General features: G+C 40.1%; 1 protein-coding gene across 3 annotated transcripts in view; it reads right to left on the bottom strand.

Moving 5' to 3' along the window:
• Window positions 1-16,226, bottom strand: part of prkag2a (protein kinase, AMP-activated, gamma 2 non-catalytic subunit a) — a 65,212-nt gene that overhangs the window by 33,582 nt on the left and 15,404 nt on the right. The window contains exon 1 of one of the 3 annotated variants that reach the window (XM_062985997.1): window positions 8,874-9,674. The exons of the other annotated variants lie outside the window; for them this stretch is intronic. Coding sequence (XP_062842067.1) covers window positions 8,874-8,973 — 100 coding nt within the window. The 5' untranslated portion in view covers window positions 8,974-9,674. Of the gene's footprint in view, window positions 1-8,873; window positions 9,675-16,226 lie in introns of those variants that run through there. 3 annotated transcript variants of the gene reach the window in all.

Consider the following 16,226-nt stretch of genomic DNA (forward strand, 5'->3'; position numbering starts at 1 on the left):
AACACCAAACCAGCACCACCAAACAACAACCAACAAACACCATGGAACCATGATGCTCCCTCCATCATGCTTCACGATTAGAATAAATCTTTAGGTGTTGGTGTTCAGTGTCTATTTCTTCTATACAAAGAAAATTCTGCCAAAACGAGTCCAAGAACATATTATGCAAACTGAAAACATTCTCATAGTGGCACATAAACAGAGACGTTAGTAATTTCTAAAACAGACATTTTCCTATATTAAATATTGAATTTCTTCTATTTGTATGTAAATGCTTTGTAACATTTCCAGCTCTTCCAGACTTTGTGTGTCCTTTTTTTAGCGCTGGCACCTGTACAACCCACCTGTCCACATTAGCCTAAAGGTTGACATGATTTTTCAACCCGGTCAGAAGATGAAGACCAATTTCAATTGAGCCATTATAGATTCACATTTACATTTTCATCATTTAGCAGACGCCTTTATCCAAAGCGACTTACAGTACTGTGACAGAATACAGTCTTTAGGGTTAAGGGCCTTGCTTAAGGGTTCAACAGCAGCAACCTGGCAGTTATGGGGCTGGAACCAGCAAGCTTCTGATTACTAGTCTAGTACCATAACCACTAGGCTACAACTGCCTACATACACCAATTCAACACAATCTGTCAATTGTCTGAGTGATTTGCCCTCTGTTGTACACATCTACATGATTATTATTGGTCAAACATCAAAAATAAACCAAGTCTGCTTCTTCTTAATTAGATTCTGAGATTGGCTGTTTTTATTTTTTTGAACACGATCTGTCCTGGCCATGCCACATTCTCCTGCGGTCAGATCCAGTTGCAGGGAGTTCTCTCTATCTCTGTCTCTGAGAGTGAGTCTATTTGTGTTGAGTCTAAAGCGGAGAGGTTCTCGCATTTCTGCTCTGATTGGTTGTTCAGGGGGAGAGTGAAACCAAGCCTCACCTGCACAGTGCACAGCAGAAGACTTTCTAATAATGACAAGCTCAGAAGTGATGAGTGGGCAGAATCTTGTAAACAGAACCCTTGCTGATTCAGAAAATTCAATCATCAAGGGTTTACCAAACAAGCCTAAGAATAGTGCTAAACAGGAAGAGTGTGTCATGTTACGGATGCTGCACAGTAGTATAGAATACCTTTATTTGTCATTTATGCATATACAGACGTACAATACAACAGAATTCTTTCTTTGCATATCCCAACTTTTTGGAGCAGAGAGGGTTAAGGACCTTGTTTAAGGGCCCAACAGTGGCTGCATGGCAGAGCTGGGATTCGAATTCTCAACCTTTCTGTTGATAGCCCAAAGCTCTACCCACTAGGCTACCACTGTCCCACAATGTATGGTTTTTAGTATGGTTTTAGCCTTGCTTTTAGTCACTGTCTAAGAAGTTTTGTACTATTTCTATCCACATAGGTTCGATTGAGGAATAATGGTTTCCTCACACATTTGAAAAATCTGCAAAAGGTGAATTTATTGACCTAAATTGCTCTTTGGTGTGAAGGTATATGGTGTATGGATTGGCACCTTGTCCAGTATGTGTACCTGCTTTGCGCCCAGTGTTTCTGTTTGTGATCAGACCCATTACAACTATGATCAGTATAAAGCAGTGGCCTATTGCCACTTCTTTGTCCATTAAATTAAATCCATTAAAAAGAGTTTGAACTAGCCACTCAGGTGGCGCAGCGGTAAAACACACGCTGAACACCAGAGCTGGGATCTCGAATACATCGTATCGAGTCTCAGCTGCCCCAGGGCTGAGCAGCCACATGAAAAACAATTGTACTGTTATTCAGATAGGGGTGGGATATTAAAAAGTCGGATAGGCTCTCTCTCATAACTAATGCAATTACGACCTCTGCTGGCTGCACAGAGACGGGAAAAAGAGTGCTGTCAGGGTGTGTCTGTCCGTACACAGTGCTGATCCGCATTGCATTCGTCAAACTGTAGGTGACAAAATGCATACGGCTGCTGCCCACGCGTCGGAGGGGGCATGGGTTAGCTTCGTTCTCCTCAATCAGAGAGGGGATCGGCATTGGTGGAGAGGAAGCATGACGCAATCGGGCAACTGGACGTGCTAAAAGGGAGAAAAAGGGAGAAAATGCATACATATGAGTTGACAATTGACAGTGTCTGGTGGAGGAAAGGGTAGAGGGACTGGCAGCAATACTGGAAGTACACATCGGTCTTCGCAATACTGTTTTTTGTGAAAATCTACACAAATATAAGATCTATAAGAATCTAGCTGGTGTATATGACCAAACATTGACTACATTCATCCACAGGAATTGTAGTGTCCAGGTTTCTCTCCTAAAAAAGTCGCGGTTTCTAAATCTAAAGCACTTCTAGATCTCTCATTGTAAAGCCAGTGACAGCTTAAAATAAATCATTTATTTCCTCCTAACTCTTCATTTACAAAGGAAACAAAGTAGAAGCACCAAGGAGCTGAAAAGAGCAACTCTCGTGAATGATGTCATCTGGACCTCTGCCTGTACCCTACACTCCTCTCCAGCACACATACACAATGCAGCACACCATGCAGCACACTCATTAGCATAGTCTTGGCGACAGAGTTCTGCAGGATACAAATAATGCCCGTCACAGATCCAGCCACTAACTAATAAGTTCAAATAATTAAAAAAGACAAACACCAACATGCTGGTTCAGAGCAAAGCAGTCTGCCTGAATCCGGCCGCAGGGATATTTTTACTTCCGAAAATATGATCGCTTACATTAATGGCTCTCTGCTGGCCTGTCAGGCTGACATGGGCAGCATGACGGTGCAGATTTGAAGCCAGAAAAGCACTGCAGATAATTTATTATCTAGGCTAAGGGCATGATGAAGAGTGAACTGCCTCTGATAAAGAGGGACTTTTTTTACTCCCATGACACCATGAGAGAGATCAGCTAAATGCCACACAATCTAAATCTGCCTTTCAAAGCCAACGTCCAAAGCAAAAAAATAAAAGGTAAATTAAAAAGCAACTGCATTCTAAAATGAAAAGGTTATCGCAGACATGGAGCACAGTTTTAAAATTGTTATTTAATAACTAATTATTAAATTACACTTTCAAGCAAGGTGATGATAAATGGAAAATAAAGGCATGGATGTGTTCAAGGGTCCTGAGTTAACTGAAACAGAAGAAAGGAATGGGCCAGGGAGGAATGACCAGTGCATTTCACAGTAAGGGAGGATTACAATTTACACCGATCAACCATAACATTAAAACCACCTCCTTGTTTCTACACACATTGAACATTTTATCGGCTTCACTTACCATATAGAAGCACTTTGTAGTTCTACAATTACTAACTGTAGTCCATCTGTTTCTCTGCATGCTTTGTTAGCCCCCTTTCAAGCTGTTCTTCAATGGTCAGGACTCTCCCAGGACCACCACAGATTAGGTATTATTTGGGTGGTGGGTCATTCTCAGCACTGCAGTGACACTGACATGGTGGTGGTGTGTTAGTGTGTGTTGTGCTGGTATGAGTGGATAAAACACAGCAATGCTGATGGAGTTTTTAAACACCTCACTGTCACTGCTGGACTGAGAATAGTCCACCAACCAAAAATATCCAGCCAACAGTGCCCGTGGGCAGCGTCCTGTGACCACTGATGGGTCTAGAAGATGACCAACTTAAACAGCAGCAATAGATGAGCGATCGTCTCTGACTTTACATCTACAAGGTGAAACAACTAGGTAGGAGTGTCTAATAGAGTGGACAGTGAGTGGACACAGTATTTAAAAACTCCAGCAGCGCTGCTGTGTCTGATCCACTCATACCAGCACAACACACACTAACACACCACCACCATGTCAATGTCACTGCAGTGCTGAGAATCATCCACCACCTAAATAATACCTGCTCTGTGGTGGTCCTGTGGGGGTCCTGACCATTGAAGAACAGGGTAGAGAAATAGATGGACAGTCAGTAATTGTAGAACTACAAAGTGCTTCTATATGGTAAGTGGAGCTGATAAAATGGACAGTGAGTGTGGAACACACAACAAAGGTGCATCAATGCCAGTTGAAACAGCATAACTGCCATGTGTGGTGTTATTCCATATTTTTGTGATCAATGGTGCTGTTGTGTCTGGATTAATACAGGACAATGCACAATCAGCTCTTTGAAGCCTTGCTCAAGTCTGACACATAGTTCAATAAGAGTGAAAAGTGCTGCTGCAGGAGCTTGTATTCTCCTGAGCATTGCAGTAATGGTTCAGCTAGGCTGGTACTTTGCCATTTTTGCTTTTTAGTAATAAAGACACATTTGCTCTGCCACTCAAATGCATTTAGTAAGTGCTTGCCATCATCTGAAAGAAGTGAAGTTCAACAAATAACAATAAGCCCGCTTTTAAATGAGCTGTTATGCAACTAAATAATCAAATGACAATCAAAAGAAATTTTCCAAAATGTCTTGGTAATATTAGTTTTGTGTTGTACCCTGAAACAAAACAAGGCACCTAGTGCAAGAGGCAACAAAGCAACCCCAAAACATCACTGATCCTTGTCCAAAATGTCTTGGTAATATTTGTTTTGTGTTGTACCCTGAAACAAAACAAGGCACCTAGTGCAAGAAGCAACAAAGCAACCCCAAGACATCATTGATACATTGATCCTTGTCCAAAATCTTGGCATAATTTGTTTTGTGTTGTACCCTGACAAGAAACAAGGTACCCAGTGCCAGAGGCAACAAAGCAACCTTAAAACATCACTCATCCTTGTCCAAAATGTCTTGATAATATTTGTTTTGTGTTGTCCTCTGAAAAGAAACAAGGTACCCAGTGCCCGAGGCAACAAAGCAACCCCAAAACATCACTCATCCTTGTCCAAAATGTCTTGGTAATATTTGTTTTGTGTTGTACCCTGAAACAAAACAAGGCACCTAGTGCAAGAAGCAACAAAGCAACCCCAAGACATCATTGATACATTGATCCTTGTCCAAAATCTTGGCATAATTTGTTTTGTGTTGTACCCTGAAAAGAAACAAGGTACCCAGTGCCCGAGGCAACAAAGCAACCCCAAAACATCACTCATCCTTGTCCAAAATGTCTTGGTAATATTTGTTTTGTGTTGTCCTCTGAAAAGAAACAAGGTACCCAGTGCCCGAGGCAACAAAGCAACCCCAAAACATCACTCATCCTTGTCCAAAATGTCTTGGTAATATTTGTTTTGTGTTGTCCTCTGAAAAGAAACAAGGTACCCAGTGCCCGAGGCAACAAAGCAACCCCAAAACCAGTGATCCTTGTCGATTTTTTATATTAAGGCATGACGTTCTTTTCTCCTAAAACAAAGGGTTTCAAATAATTCTGGCCATCTCTGTATGATTAAAAAATTGTCTAGGTCATCTTTTAACAAACAGTGGTCAGAGAGAGAGGTTTATATTATCCTACTGAAGGCTAAGCCAAATCAGACGATATTGTGTTTCTGTTGGAATGATTATGGTGATTAATAATGTAATTATTGTAAAATATTGTTTCTTCTACAGCAAGGAGTCTCAGAGAACATTTATATCAGAGACATTCAATAGTTGACATTAGCACTATCTCTTGACATTTAAATTGCTTTAATCAGTGACGAAATTTAATTCAGCAGGCCAGTTTCTTATTTTAGCCCCTGCTGCTGATACCTATTCCTAGATAAGATATGGAGTGTGAGCTCTCTATTTCTCTCTGCTTGTTTTTCTGTAGCAACAGTAGTTTGTAGACTATAGTTTGCACTATACAGTGAGCACAGAAGTGTGATTTAATACATGATAATGAGTTCCCATCATCAATGTGACAAAACACACACACTGACTATACACATTTCTTTATGTGCCCTTTGCATTGACATATCTATTATCTATAAAACACTGAAGTGTTGACTATAAGGCCTTATCTTTCAATGCCAGTAAAGGTCTTATTAATTCATTACTCCTGTGACTGAATGAAAATAAATACCTGCAGTCGGGTTCCAAATTCTAGAGAGCCTTCCCAAATGAGTAAAGGCAGATAATCTACATTCATGCAGTGTAACATAACATTAATGGTAGAACTATTTAATATAATAGTCAAATGCAAGTCATGCAAGTTAACCTTCTCATGCCTATAATGTGTTTTTAACTAAATGCAAATATCTAGGCTATTTCCGAAAAGTCAGCAAAAATACATGCAAATTCTCGCTTGTTTTATATATACACTGATGACAGCGCATACACACTTGCTATGTCAGCTTTAATTTCCATCTGTTTCCATTACCATTTTCCCAGCTTAGTTTTAACTGATGTGGCAACATGTATCTCAGTCAAGTTTAGTGTTTTGTAGTACTTAGCCTTGCACATTTACCACAATTAATTAATTCAAATACAAGTTCATATATAAACACAGTGCAATATGTAAAACCCAATTTTGGTTATTCTGGGGACCAGGTTTTTTTAACAATTGCTTTCTTAACTTAATAACATGGTAATATGCTATTGGAGATGAAGGAAAAACTAAAGATTACTGATTAACAATACCCACATCTTAAGATAAAATCTCTGAGTTCTTGAAAGCTGACTGTCCATATAGTCCATACACAATCAGACAACATAACATTTTGGTTTTGCTGTGGAATCCTAGAATTATAGTGAGCTATCAGAACGATTCAAGCATATAAGTTCTAGTTTTACAGCTGCAGGTCTTTTGTGAACTAGTGGGATGAATTGTAAAAGGAACATAAAGTGAACAATTTACATGCAAAGTTTAAAACAAGGTCCAGTAGTTTAATAGAGGTCAATAGAGGAATGACAGACGTAAGAAAAACAAAGGGATTATTCATTTTGAATATTCAATCATGTTTGTTTTTGTTCTGAAGCTATGACAAATGTACAATTGGAAACAGTTTTACATAATGACTAGGTCAGTGTATTGGAAAAACAGGAGCATGACTAAGCCTTTTTTTATTAAGCCATTCCCCTGGTCCTTTTCAATTTCCTAATAGCTACCAACCCAGGACTGTGATCTACATGGTTTGATAGCCTATTGGGTAGAGCTTTGGACTATCGATCTGAAGATTGTGGGTTTGAATTCTGGCTCTGCCATGCAGCCACTGTTGGACCCTTGAGCAAGGCTCCTAAACCTGTCTGCTCCAGACTGACCCTGCACTCTGACTCCAGCTTCCAAACAAGCTGGGATATGCAGAAAAATAATGTCATTGTACTGTACACATGTATGTGTAAATATGACAAATAAAGGCATTCATACATTCATTGATTTACTTTGGTTTGCCATGGTTTGCTAAAGACCTTATATAAGCACTCAAAGCAATGCCATTTACATTTACATTTTAGGCATTTAGCAGGTGCTTTTATTCAAAGTGACTTACAGTACTGTGACAGTATATATTGTCTAAGCAATTGAGGGTTAAGGGCCTTGCTCAAGGGTCCAACAATGGCAACCTGGCAGTGGTGGGGCTTAAACCAGTGACCTTTCGATTACTAGTCCAGTACCTTAACCACTAGGCTACAAATATATTACAGAAAAATGAAATGGCCCTGAAATAAGTTTTTGAACTAAAAACCTGCTCATTCATGTTTTGATAGTTCCACTTGTCATCATGAAACCAGTATTAGCTGTCATCTTTAATATAACATACTTTTACTTGCATATATTTCTTCCTGTACCAGAATTGCAACCTAAAACATTTATATACTGCACATTTATAGTTATATGTATGTAGTGTATGCTGACACCCCTTTAGATTTAAGAGTTTAGGTGTTTAGACACACACATTGCTTATTTAAATAAATTATAACCTTTTAACTTTGTGGCAGTATTTTGGGAACTGCCCGTTTCCTGTGTACACAATGGGGTCCCTATTGACGTCTTTGCTTTGGTTTGACCCCTGTGGCCTGCAGAGCAATGGCCTTAATCCCAATAAACATATTTGGACATGTTGAATCTCTAACAAATACAAAACATTTAATAACAATTTGGTGGATATGGTAGATGGTACAAATTCTTGCCTCCTTCTGAAGTGTAAAGCTTAATTTCTGTGTATTTTAGCCAGTTATCATATCAATGCATTTAAATTCTACCCTTTAATATTATGGTTGGGTGGCACGGTGGCTCGGTGGGTAGCACTGACGCCTCAGAGCAGGGTTCGATTCCCAGGTGGAACAGTCTGGGTCCTTTCTGTGTGGAGTTTGCATGTTCACCCCGTCTGCCATTTCCTCCCACAGTATAAAGACGTGCAAGTGAGGTGAATAGAAGATACAAAATTGTCCATGACTGTCTGACGTTAAAGACTTGAACTGATGAATCTTGTGAAACCAGTAATTACCTGTTCTGTCATTAAACGAAGTGTGTAAAACACTAAAATTCGTTTATTAACCTTTTTAAAAGGTGATAAAATCCTAATAAATAAATAATGATATCATAGTCAGTGTTTAAATCCAGATCTAGCCTAAATGAAGCCTGCAAGTTCAAAAATACTAAATTGTACTAGTGTAGCTGTACAGCTTTTACCACGTATATGGCTGATTATTCATAATTGCAAGTTGGACACAAGGCCAACCAAGCAATTTTGCATACTTCGTCTAAATGTACAGTTTACTCTTTCCACAAATCAAATCCCTGGGATTTGCAGTTCATACAATCAGCATGATAAGAACCCAAATCTCAGGCTCTTAATAACAGCTTATTCTAAAGTTAAAAATACATGTTATGGCAACACAAAGTCCAAACTCAAGAAGCAATGTTCACATCGTATTTAGCAAACAGAGTACGTTCAGTAAATAAACAGCACTACATGGATTACTCAATCACTTAATCCTGCCATTTTAGAAAAAAAATGTTTGTTTCTGGATCAAAATCAAATCAATTTAGAGACAAAAAGATAATGTTTGCTTACTGGTTTTTAAAAGGCCGTGGGGATCAGACTGGCGTCTTCCCGTCCTTCCCTCGTGCTCTTTGTGTTTCTTGATTCCTCGAAGGCTGCTGAACCTTTTCATGGTTGTTGGAGTGATGTTGGGTAGCTTTGCAGTGCGAAGTTGAGCATACCTGGCCTACCGTAGAGCCTGAGCCATTGCACAGCTCAGTAGAGCTTGACCATCGCTTTCTGATTCGCTGGACAGATCTAATTCAGAGCTTGCAGCAGTGTGGGTTCTAGAAATCAGCCACTTCCCATGGATACCAACAAAATGCAACTTGATATGAACAGCAAATTGGCAAAGAGCTGTTAGGTTTTGCTAAAAGCCGACTCCAGCGGTGAATATATTTCGCAAAACTACTTGAAAAATAAAAGGCCGGTCAGTATTCCTCCATATTAAGCGCTCTTCCTCTGTTTTCCTCCCATCATCACTCAGGCTGAGTCACAACTCAGGATTAGTGGCCACCGATCAGCCTTCCTTCAGCAGATTGTCAGGTGCAGCTGTGTGTATGTGTGGGTCTTCAAAATAGACCAAGTTGCAGACACACTGTAAAAGGAAACCAACACACACTAGAGAGCCAACGGCAGCGATTGGCCACCTAATATCCTCCCTCCCACTAGTGGACACTTCATCCCTCAGAGCATGTATGTGTGTTTCATATTACACAGAAGTGGTGATTAAACTCTTTCCTGGATTGACATTTTACTTCAGATGTGGGTAGACACACAAGTCCAAAGGATATACACCGATCATCCATAACATTAAAACCACCTTGTTCCTACACACATTGTTCATTTTATCAGCTCCACTTACCATAAAGAAGCACTTTGTAGTTCTACAATTACTGACTGTAGTCCATCTGTTTCTCTACATACCCTTTGAGCCTGCTTTCACCCTGTTCTTCAATGGTCAGGACTCTCCCAGGACCACTACAGAGTAGGTATTATTTGGGTGGTGGATCATTCTCAGCACTGCAGTGACACTGACATGGTGGTGGTATGTTAGTGTGTGTTGTGCTGGTATGAGGGGATCAGACACAGCAGTGCTGATGGAGTTTTTAAACACCTCACTGTCACTGCTGGACTGAGAATAGTCCACCAACCAAAAATATATCCAGCCAACAGTGCCCCGTGGGCAGCGTCCTGTGACCACTGATGAAGGCCTCGAAGATGACCAACTCAAACAGCAGCAATAGATGAGCGATCGTCTCTGACTTTACATCTACAAGGTGGACCAACTAGGTAGGAGTGTCTAATAGAGTGGACAGTGAGTGGACACGGTATTTAAAAACTCCAGCAGCGCTGCTGTGTCTGATTTACTCATACCAGCACAACACACACTAACACACCACCACCATGTCAGTGTCACTGCAGTGCTGAGATCATCCACCACCTAAATAATGCCTGCTCTGTGGTGGTCCTGGGAGAGTCCTGACCATTGAAAAACAGAGTGAAAGGGGGCTAAAAAAAGTATGTAGAGAAACAGATGGACTACAGTCAGTAATTGTAGAACTACAAAGTGCTTCTATATGGTAAGTGGAGCTGATAAAATGGACTGAGTGTTAGTTTAGGTGTAATGTGTTTGTGCATTATGGAAGGATGAAGCTCTGACCACATTTAATATTTCCAGTGGGTTCACAAACTTATTCTTGTATCTGTACTTGATGTACTGCATAGATTTACATTTATATTTTTAGCATTTAGCAGACACTTTTATCCAAGGCGACTTACAATTTTGACTACACTTTGAGCAACTGAGGGTTAAGGACCTTGCTCAGGGGCCCAACAGTGGTGGTGGTGAGGCTTGAACCGGCAACCTTATGATTACTAGTCCAACATCTTAACCACTGAGCTACCACTGCCCATAGAGAAAGTTAATCTGAGTTTCCCTGTTAAAATTCCTCTATATTAGGCTTTTAATTGAGAGCCAGTGATACATGATTAAATATCCACAGTATTTTCCGTTCACGGCAATAAAGAAAAGCAGATGGACAAAAAATATACAAACAGCACACACTGCCAGCATACACTGGTGTTTCCTAAATCAGGTCTAATGATGGTGTTCCTGCAACCACCAAGGGAACACACACCGGCAGCTAAGCCACACACAGCTTTCTGTCTTCACTGTAATCCGTAGTCAGTAATTACCTTTACATTACAATGTGTGTCAATGTAGGGCAAAAATGCAGGTTTTGGCAAAGCTTACTGCTCATTAGCAATAAAAGCTAGTACTGCTCTGTGGGAGGCCATTCCTGTTTTCAACAACGGTCCATTAAAGACAAAGTATCTGCCCATGGCACTGTTAATTAACTACATTGTCGCTAATGTATGTACATGCTACTGGGTTCAAAGCAAAGTGTAGCCAAATGCATTGCTTGTAAGACTTTGCTTTTAGGACTTTTACTGCATTAATTACTTGTTGCATTATTTATTTACTGTGCTCTGAAGATTACTCTATACATGCTATGTTGGTTGGCACTGATGGTCTGTAACGCGTTACTCTAATCTGACCACATTTTTCAGTAACGAGTAATCTAACGCGTTACTATTTCCAATCCAGTAATCAGATTAAAGTTACTTATCCAAGTTACTGTGCGTTACTATTTTTGTCATTTTCCTTAGTGAAAAGATATTTTTGCTTTCTTCTTGGAAGGGCGGAGCCAGGGGGTGGCCAGTGGTTGCCATGGCCACCATAAAGTAATCTCCGGCCACCCCCCTGGCCCCCCCACCACCGCTTTGCCGGCAATTTTTTTGCGGAAGCATTTCTGCACGCAGGAGCAGCGCACCTCAGATGAGTAGTTCTTCACCAAAACAGTGCAGTAATACACTCAACATAAATGTCAACCACCAACACCATTACAGAAGTAGTACTACTGTATTTAGTAGTATTCGTGGCGCGCTACAAGTAAAAGCGCCAGCTGGCTCTGCGCATTCCAGTGTTGCCAGATTGGGCGATTATCCGCCAAATTGGGCGGATTTTGTTGGAAAACAATTTAATAGCAGGTAAATAACACTTCTATTTAAAAGAAAATCTTCCGTTTTAAGAAGCTCCAGCGATGTAGAAGGCTATTAAAAGTAAAGTCAATTTTCAATGCTGATTTAGCGTAATAGTGTTGGTCAGTCTGTATCATATTCTTGAAAGAAAATTACAATTTGTTTTCCATGCATTCACACTAGCATGTTCTGGTTTTCAATTGAGTCTCATCAGTACACACAAGTTGGCAGCCAAATGATCAAGTATTGCAAAGGAATATCTTTGAAATATTCCGCATTATATAACTAATAAAGTAACTTGTAATCTAACTTAGTTACTTTTAAAATCAAGTAATCCATAAAGTAACTAAGTTACTTTGTAAAGGAGTAATCAGTAATCAGATTACTTTTTCCAGGTAACTATGCCATCACTGTTGGTTGGGCATCACTGGACATGGCATTTTCCAGACAGCTAGCTACATGTTTAGGTAAATCATGAGTAAAAAGAAAGTCTGTCCCAGCCTTGCAAAGTCAGTTCCGGGGGTTATGGTGCTGTTGCCTATACCAGCTTTTCAATGGGTGCAAGGAACACAGTAACACCCTGGACGGGGCGCCAGTCCATCGCAGGACAGACACACATACACACACACATCCATTCACCTATAGGGCAGTTCAGTGTCTCCAGTTAACCTGACTGCATGTTTTTGGACTGTGGGAGGAAACCAGAGCTCCCGGAGGAAACCCACACAGACAAGCAGAGAGCATGCAAACTCTGCACAGAAAGGACCCGGCCCGCCCGCCTGGGGATCGAACCCAGGACCTTATTGCTGTGAGACGACAGTGCTACCCACCGAGCCACCGTGCTGACTCCAGTAACAGCGACAGAAAACTCCCGCACTGAAAGAAAACAAAGGATTATATAAGTGGTGATAAAAAGCCTTTGTCTAATTATCCCTAACACTCCCTCACTCTTTCTTATCTCCCCTGGTGCTTGCTTATACATCCACTTTTAGCCTGGCTAACGTTTAGCTAAAAAAAAAAAGCTCATTTAAGCCAAAATGAGTAGGCGCTAATCCCCTAAAACCCTTCTATACAAAAATAAAGTAGCAAAATTGAATTGGTAAAGGACAGCAAAATAGCATTCTAAATTTAATAAGCATTTAATAGAGAACACCAGATTAGTTAGCTTTTCTGTGGTAATTAGCTGCAAATACATCCCACAGCATCACCAACTTCCAGACTCCAGATAAAAGCTCCTGCTAATCTGTTTTGTGGAATCAAGACTTCAGTCACATTTCATTTCGTTTGGCTAAATTTTCAGATTCTAGCATGTTTTTTTCCCCCAGAAACTAGCAATGCCAAGACCAAGGAAATATAAAAGGTGCACTGTATTTTATTGAAGGTCATACTGTCCTCAGGGACTGTGGCCAGATGAAGCACACTGGCACACCTTTCACCCAGCCCTTTTTTCTTTGTTCACTTGGGACAAAATGAACTTTTCGAACTGGAGGTGTGGTATAATGTAAGGCCAGCGAAAGGTTCAGACACCGTGATAAAGGGGGTATGTGTACAAACACAGTCAGGTCAAACCCTTTTAAATGCCTTTGTTTGTTTATTAGAATTTTAACGTCATGTTTTACACTTTGGTTACATTCATGACAGGAACGGTAGTTACTCATTACACAAGTTTCATCAGTTCACAAGGTTATATCCAACATGGACAATTCTGTACCTCCAATTCACCTCACTTGCACGTCTTTGGACTGTGGGAGGAAACCGGAGCTCCCGGTGGAAACCCACATAGACACGGGGAGAACATGCAAACTCCACACAGAAAGAACCCGGACCGCTCCACCTGGGAACTGAACCCAGGACCTTCTTGCTGTGAGGCCACCGTGCCACCCGTTTTTTTCTGTAAATAAATGTTTGTGGGTTTTACAAAAAATGACAAATTGATGTGGTGTTGCAGCCAGTTTTTAATATCTATGTAACATCGTTACTGATTATGATGGCAAAATCTGATGACTTCTCTGTGCCCATATACTTTCTAAGATTCTCTTCTGGCCTTTTAGCATTTTCTGATAAGGCTTGACCTAGAATGAAAAAATGCATGGCATGAGTTTTTGGACACTATCCACATTATCCAGATGTTACCCTAAATATCAAGCAATGGAAACAAACACAGAGGAGGATGAAGCTGGTGCACTGATATTAGCTTAACCTACTTCCCTAAATGCCAAAGTTCTGGTTTACTTTCCAGGATCAAAATAGCGTCCCTAATTAGACCCACTATAGACAATGACCTATGTGTCACTTGGCAAACATATACTTTATGCTTAAAAGTATGTGGACACATGACCATAAGCTTGTTGGACATCTCATTACAAAACAATACCCCCCTCCCTCCCCCCCTTTGTGGCTTTGACAGCTTCTGAAAGCTTTTGAAGTGTTTTTGTGAACTTGTGCCAACTGATTTGCCAGGTCAGGCACTGACTCTCAGAATCAGAGTTCCAATTCATCCTAAAAATGGGTGGGTGTGACTGAAACACCTAGACTCAGTAATTAAGATGGATGTCTACATACTTTTGACTTTATATTGTACATTAACTTTAAACACCAAACATATGGGATTAAGAAAAGTTCTTTTTGAACTGACAAGTCTCTCAAAAAGATTGGCACAAAGTGGTAAGCAACGACCCATCTTTGCCTGCAAAGACTACGCCATATCTGGTTCCCTATTGCAAAATGGAAAAGCAATGACACGAGCATGATTCTTGGTCTACGCTATGGTGGGTTAGCACATTACCAAACCTTCTTTCCTAAGGATGTTGCAATAATATTGGACAATAATACCCCAATACATACTGCTAAAATTACTTACAAGTAGTGTGTTGGACACCAAGAAGAACCCATACACCTTCTATGACTTTTCATATAACTGGAGACTGGAGCACAGACTGTAATATTTACCTAAATACATTTTATTCCTCATAGATTTTAAATATTGAAGAATAGTCCAAAGTTTCATCTCAATCTGTTAAGGAATAACAATTCTCTGGAGGCAAAGAATGAGAAATATACTATTCGGTTTCTGTTATTTTGTCCATTCCCTGTATATGTGTGTGTGCTGTTTTAAAGACAGGCTTTCTATATTTTTGAGTGCTAAGTGACCTTATCATTTAGTCTCTATCACATAGGCTAAAATTAGCCTCTGATTCACACTAAGAGTATTTAACCTGGCAAACATGAAACTGTGAGAGTTAGGGTTGGGCGGTATGACGATATTACCGTATACCGCAGTATTTAAAAATGGTGACGGTATTAAAAAATGGTGACGGTATTTTTTAAATGTGAAGCGCCAAATTTCTGCTTCAGGTCTACCTTGAAAACTGAGACTTTAGGACATGCGCGCATCCACAGTGAGGGAGGGGTGGGAGGGGTAGGCGGTTGGAGCTCGCTGATTGGCTGTGGGGTGCTCACTGGCGATAACACAGAGAGATGAGTGAAGAGCCACACTGGCTAGCGTTAGCTGTGAGCTAACAAGCAGAAACTGAAAAACGGCTCGTCTTTTAATTTTTCAAAATCAACATTTTTTATCAGTTCAACCGGAAATGAACACAAGCGCGTGCATGCGCGGACATGTACTTATTTACTAAATATATCTTCAGTGTAAATCGAGCACAAGTGTTGAGAAAAAGGAGCAAACAGTAATAATAACGTTACGCCCAATCCGCTGTTCTGACTCTTGTCTGCCATAGATTTTCCTGCCTATGTAAGAACTATTTTTTCCTAAATAAAAGCGCTATATTAAGAAAGAAGAATGTCTCACCTGTCGTGTAATGTGAATTATAAAATATATTGTCTGGCCCTTTAAGAATATTAAGTACACTATAGGGCGTAGGGAGCGAGTGTGTAGGGAAGAGATTGGATTTGTACCGTTTCCGTGTTCGTGTTTTGCACTGAGCTTGTGTGACATGTAAAGTAGCGTTCTCGTTAACCACTCAAATGTTTGGACTTTGAATTATTTTAACATTACTTTACATCACCGTCATCACAACATGAACATTTACATTCATATTTTTTGTTACGGTATAGAACTTAATTCTGGATTACAGGCATAACTAATCGTACACGTTCATACACTTTTAAGAAATATCTGTAACTATAAACTAAGCAGTTAACTTTTGAAATATATTGAAGTGTGTAGCCTGCTATTATTCTGTTTTGTGTGGGCAGAGAGAGATTACAATGCCAAAATGTTATGTGTTAATGTTTGTGTTAAAGTGTAATTGATACACATGCATTTATACTTATGCGTATTTATTATAGATCAGACAAGATAAGCAATGTTTGACGTTCAGA

The sequence above is a fragment of the Trichomycterus rosablanca genome, chromosome 23 (assembly GCF_030014385.1).
Source record: "Trichomycterus rosablanca isolate fTriRos1 chromosome 23, fTriRos1.hap1, whole genome shotgun sequence".
Taxonomy (NCBI): Eukaryota; Metazoa; Chordata; class Actinopteri; order Siluriformes; family Trichomycteridae; genus Trichomycterus; species Trichomycterus rosablanca.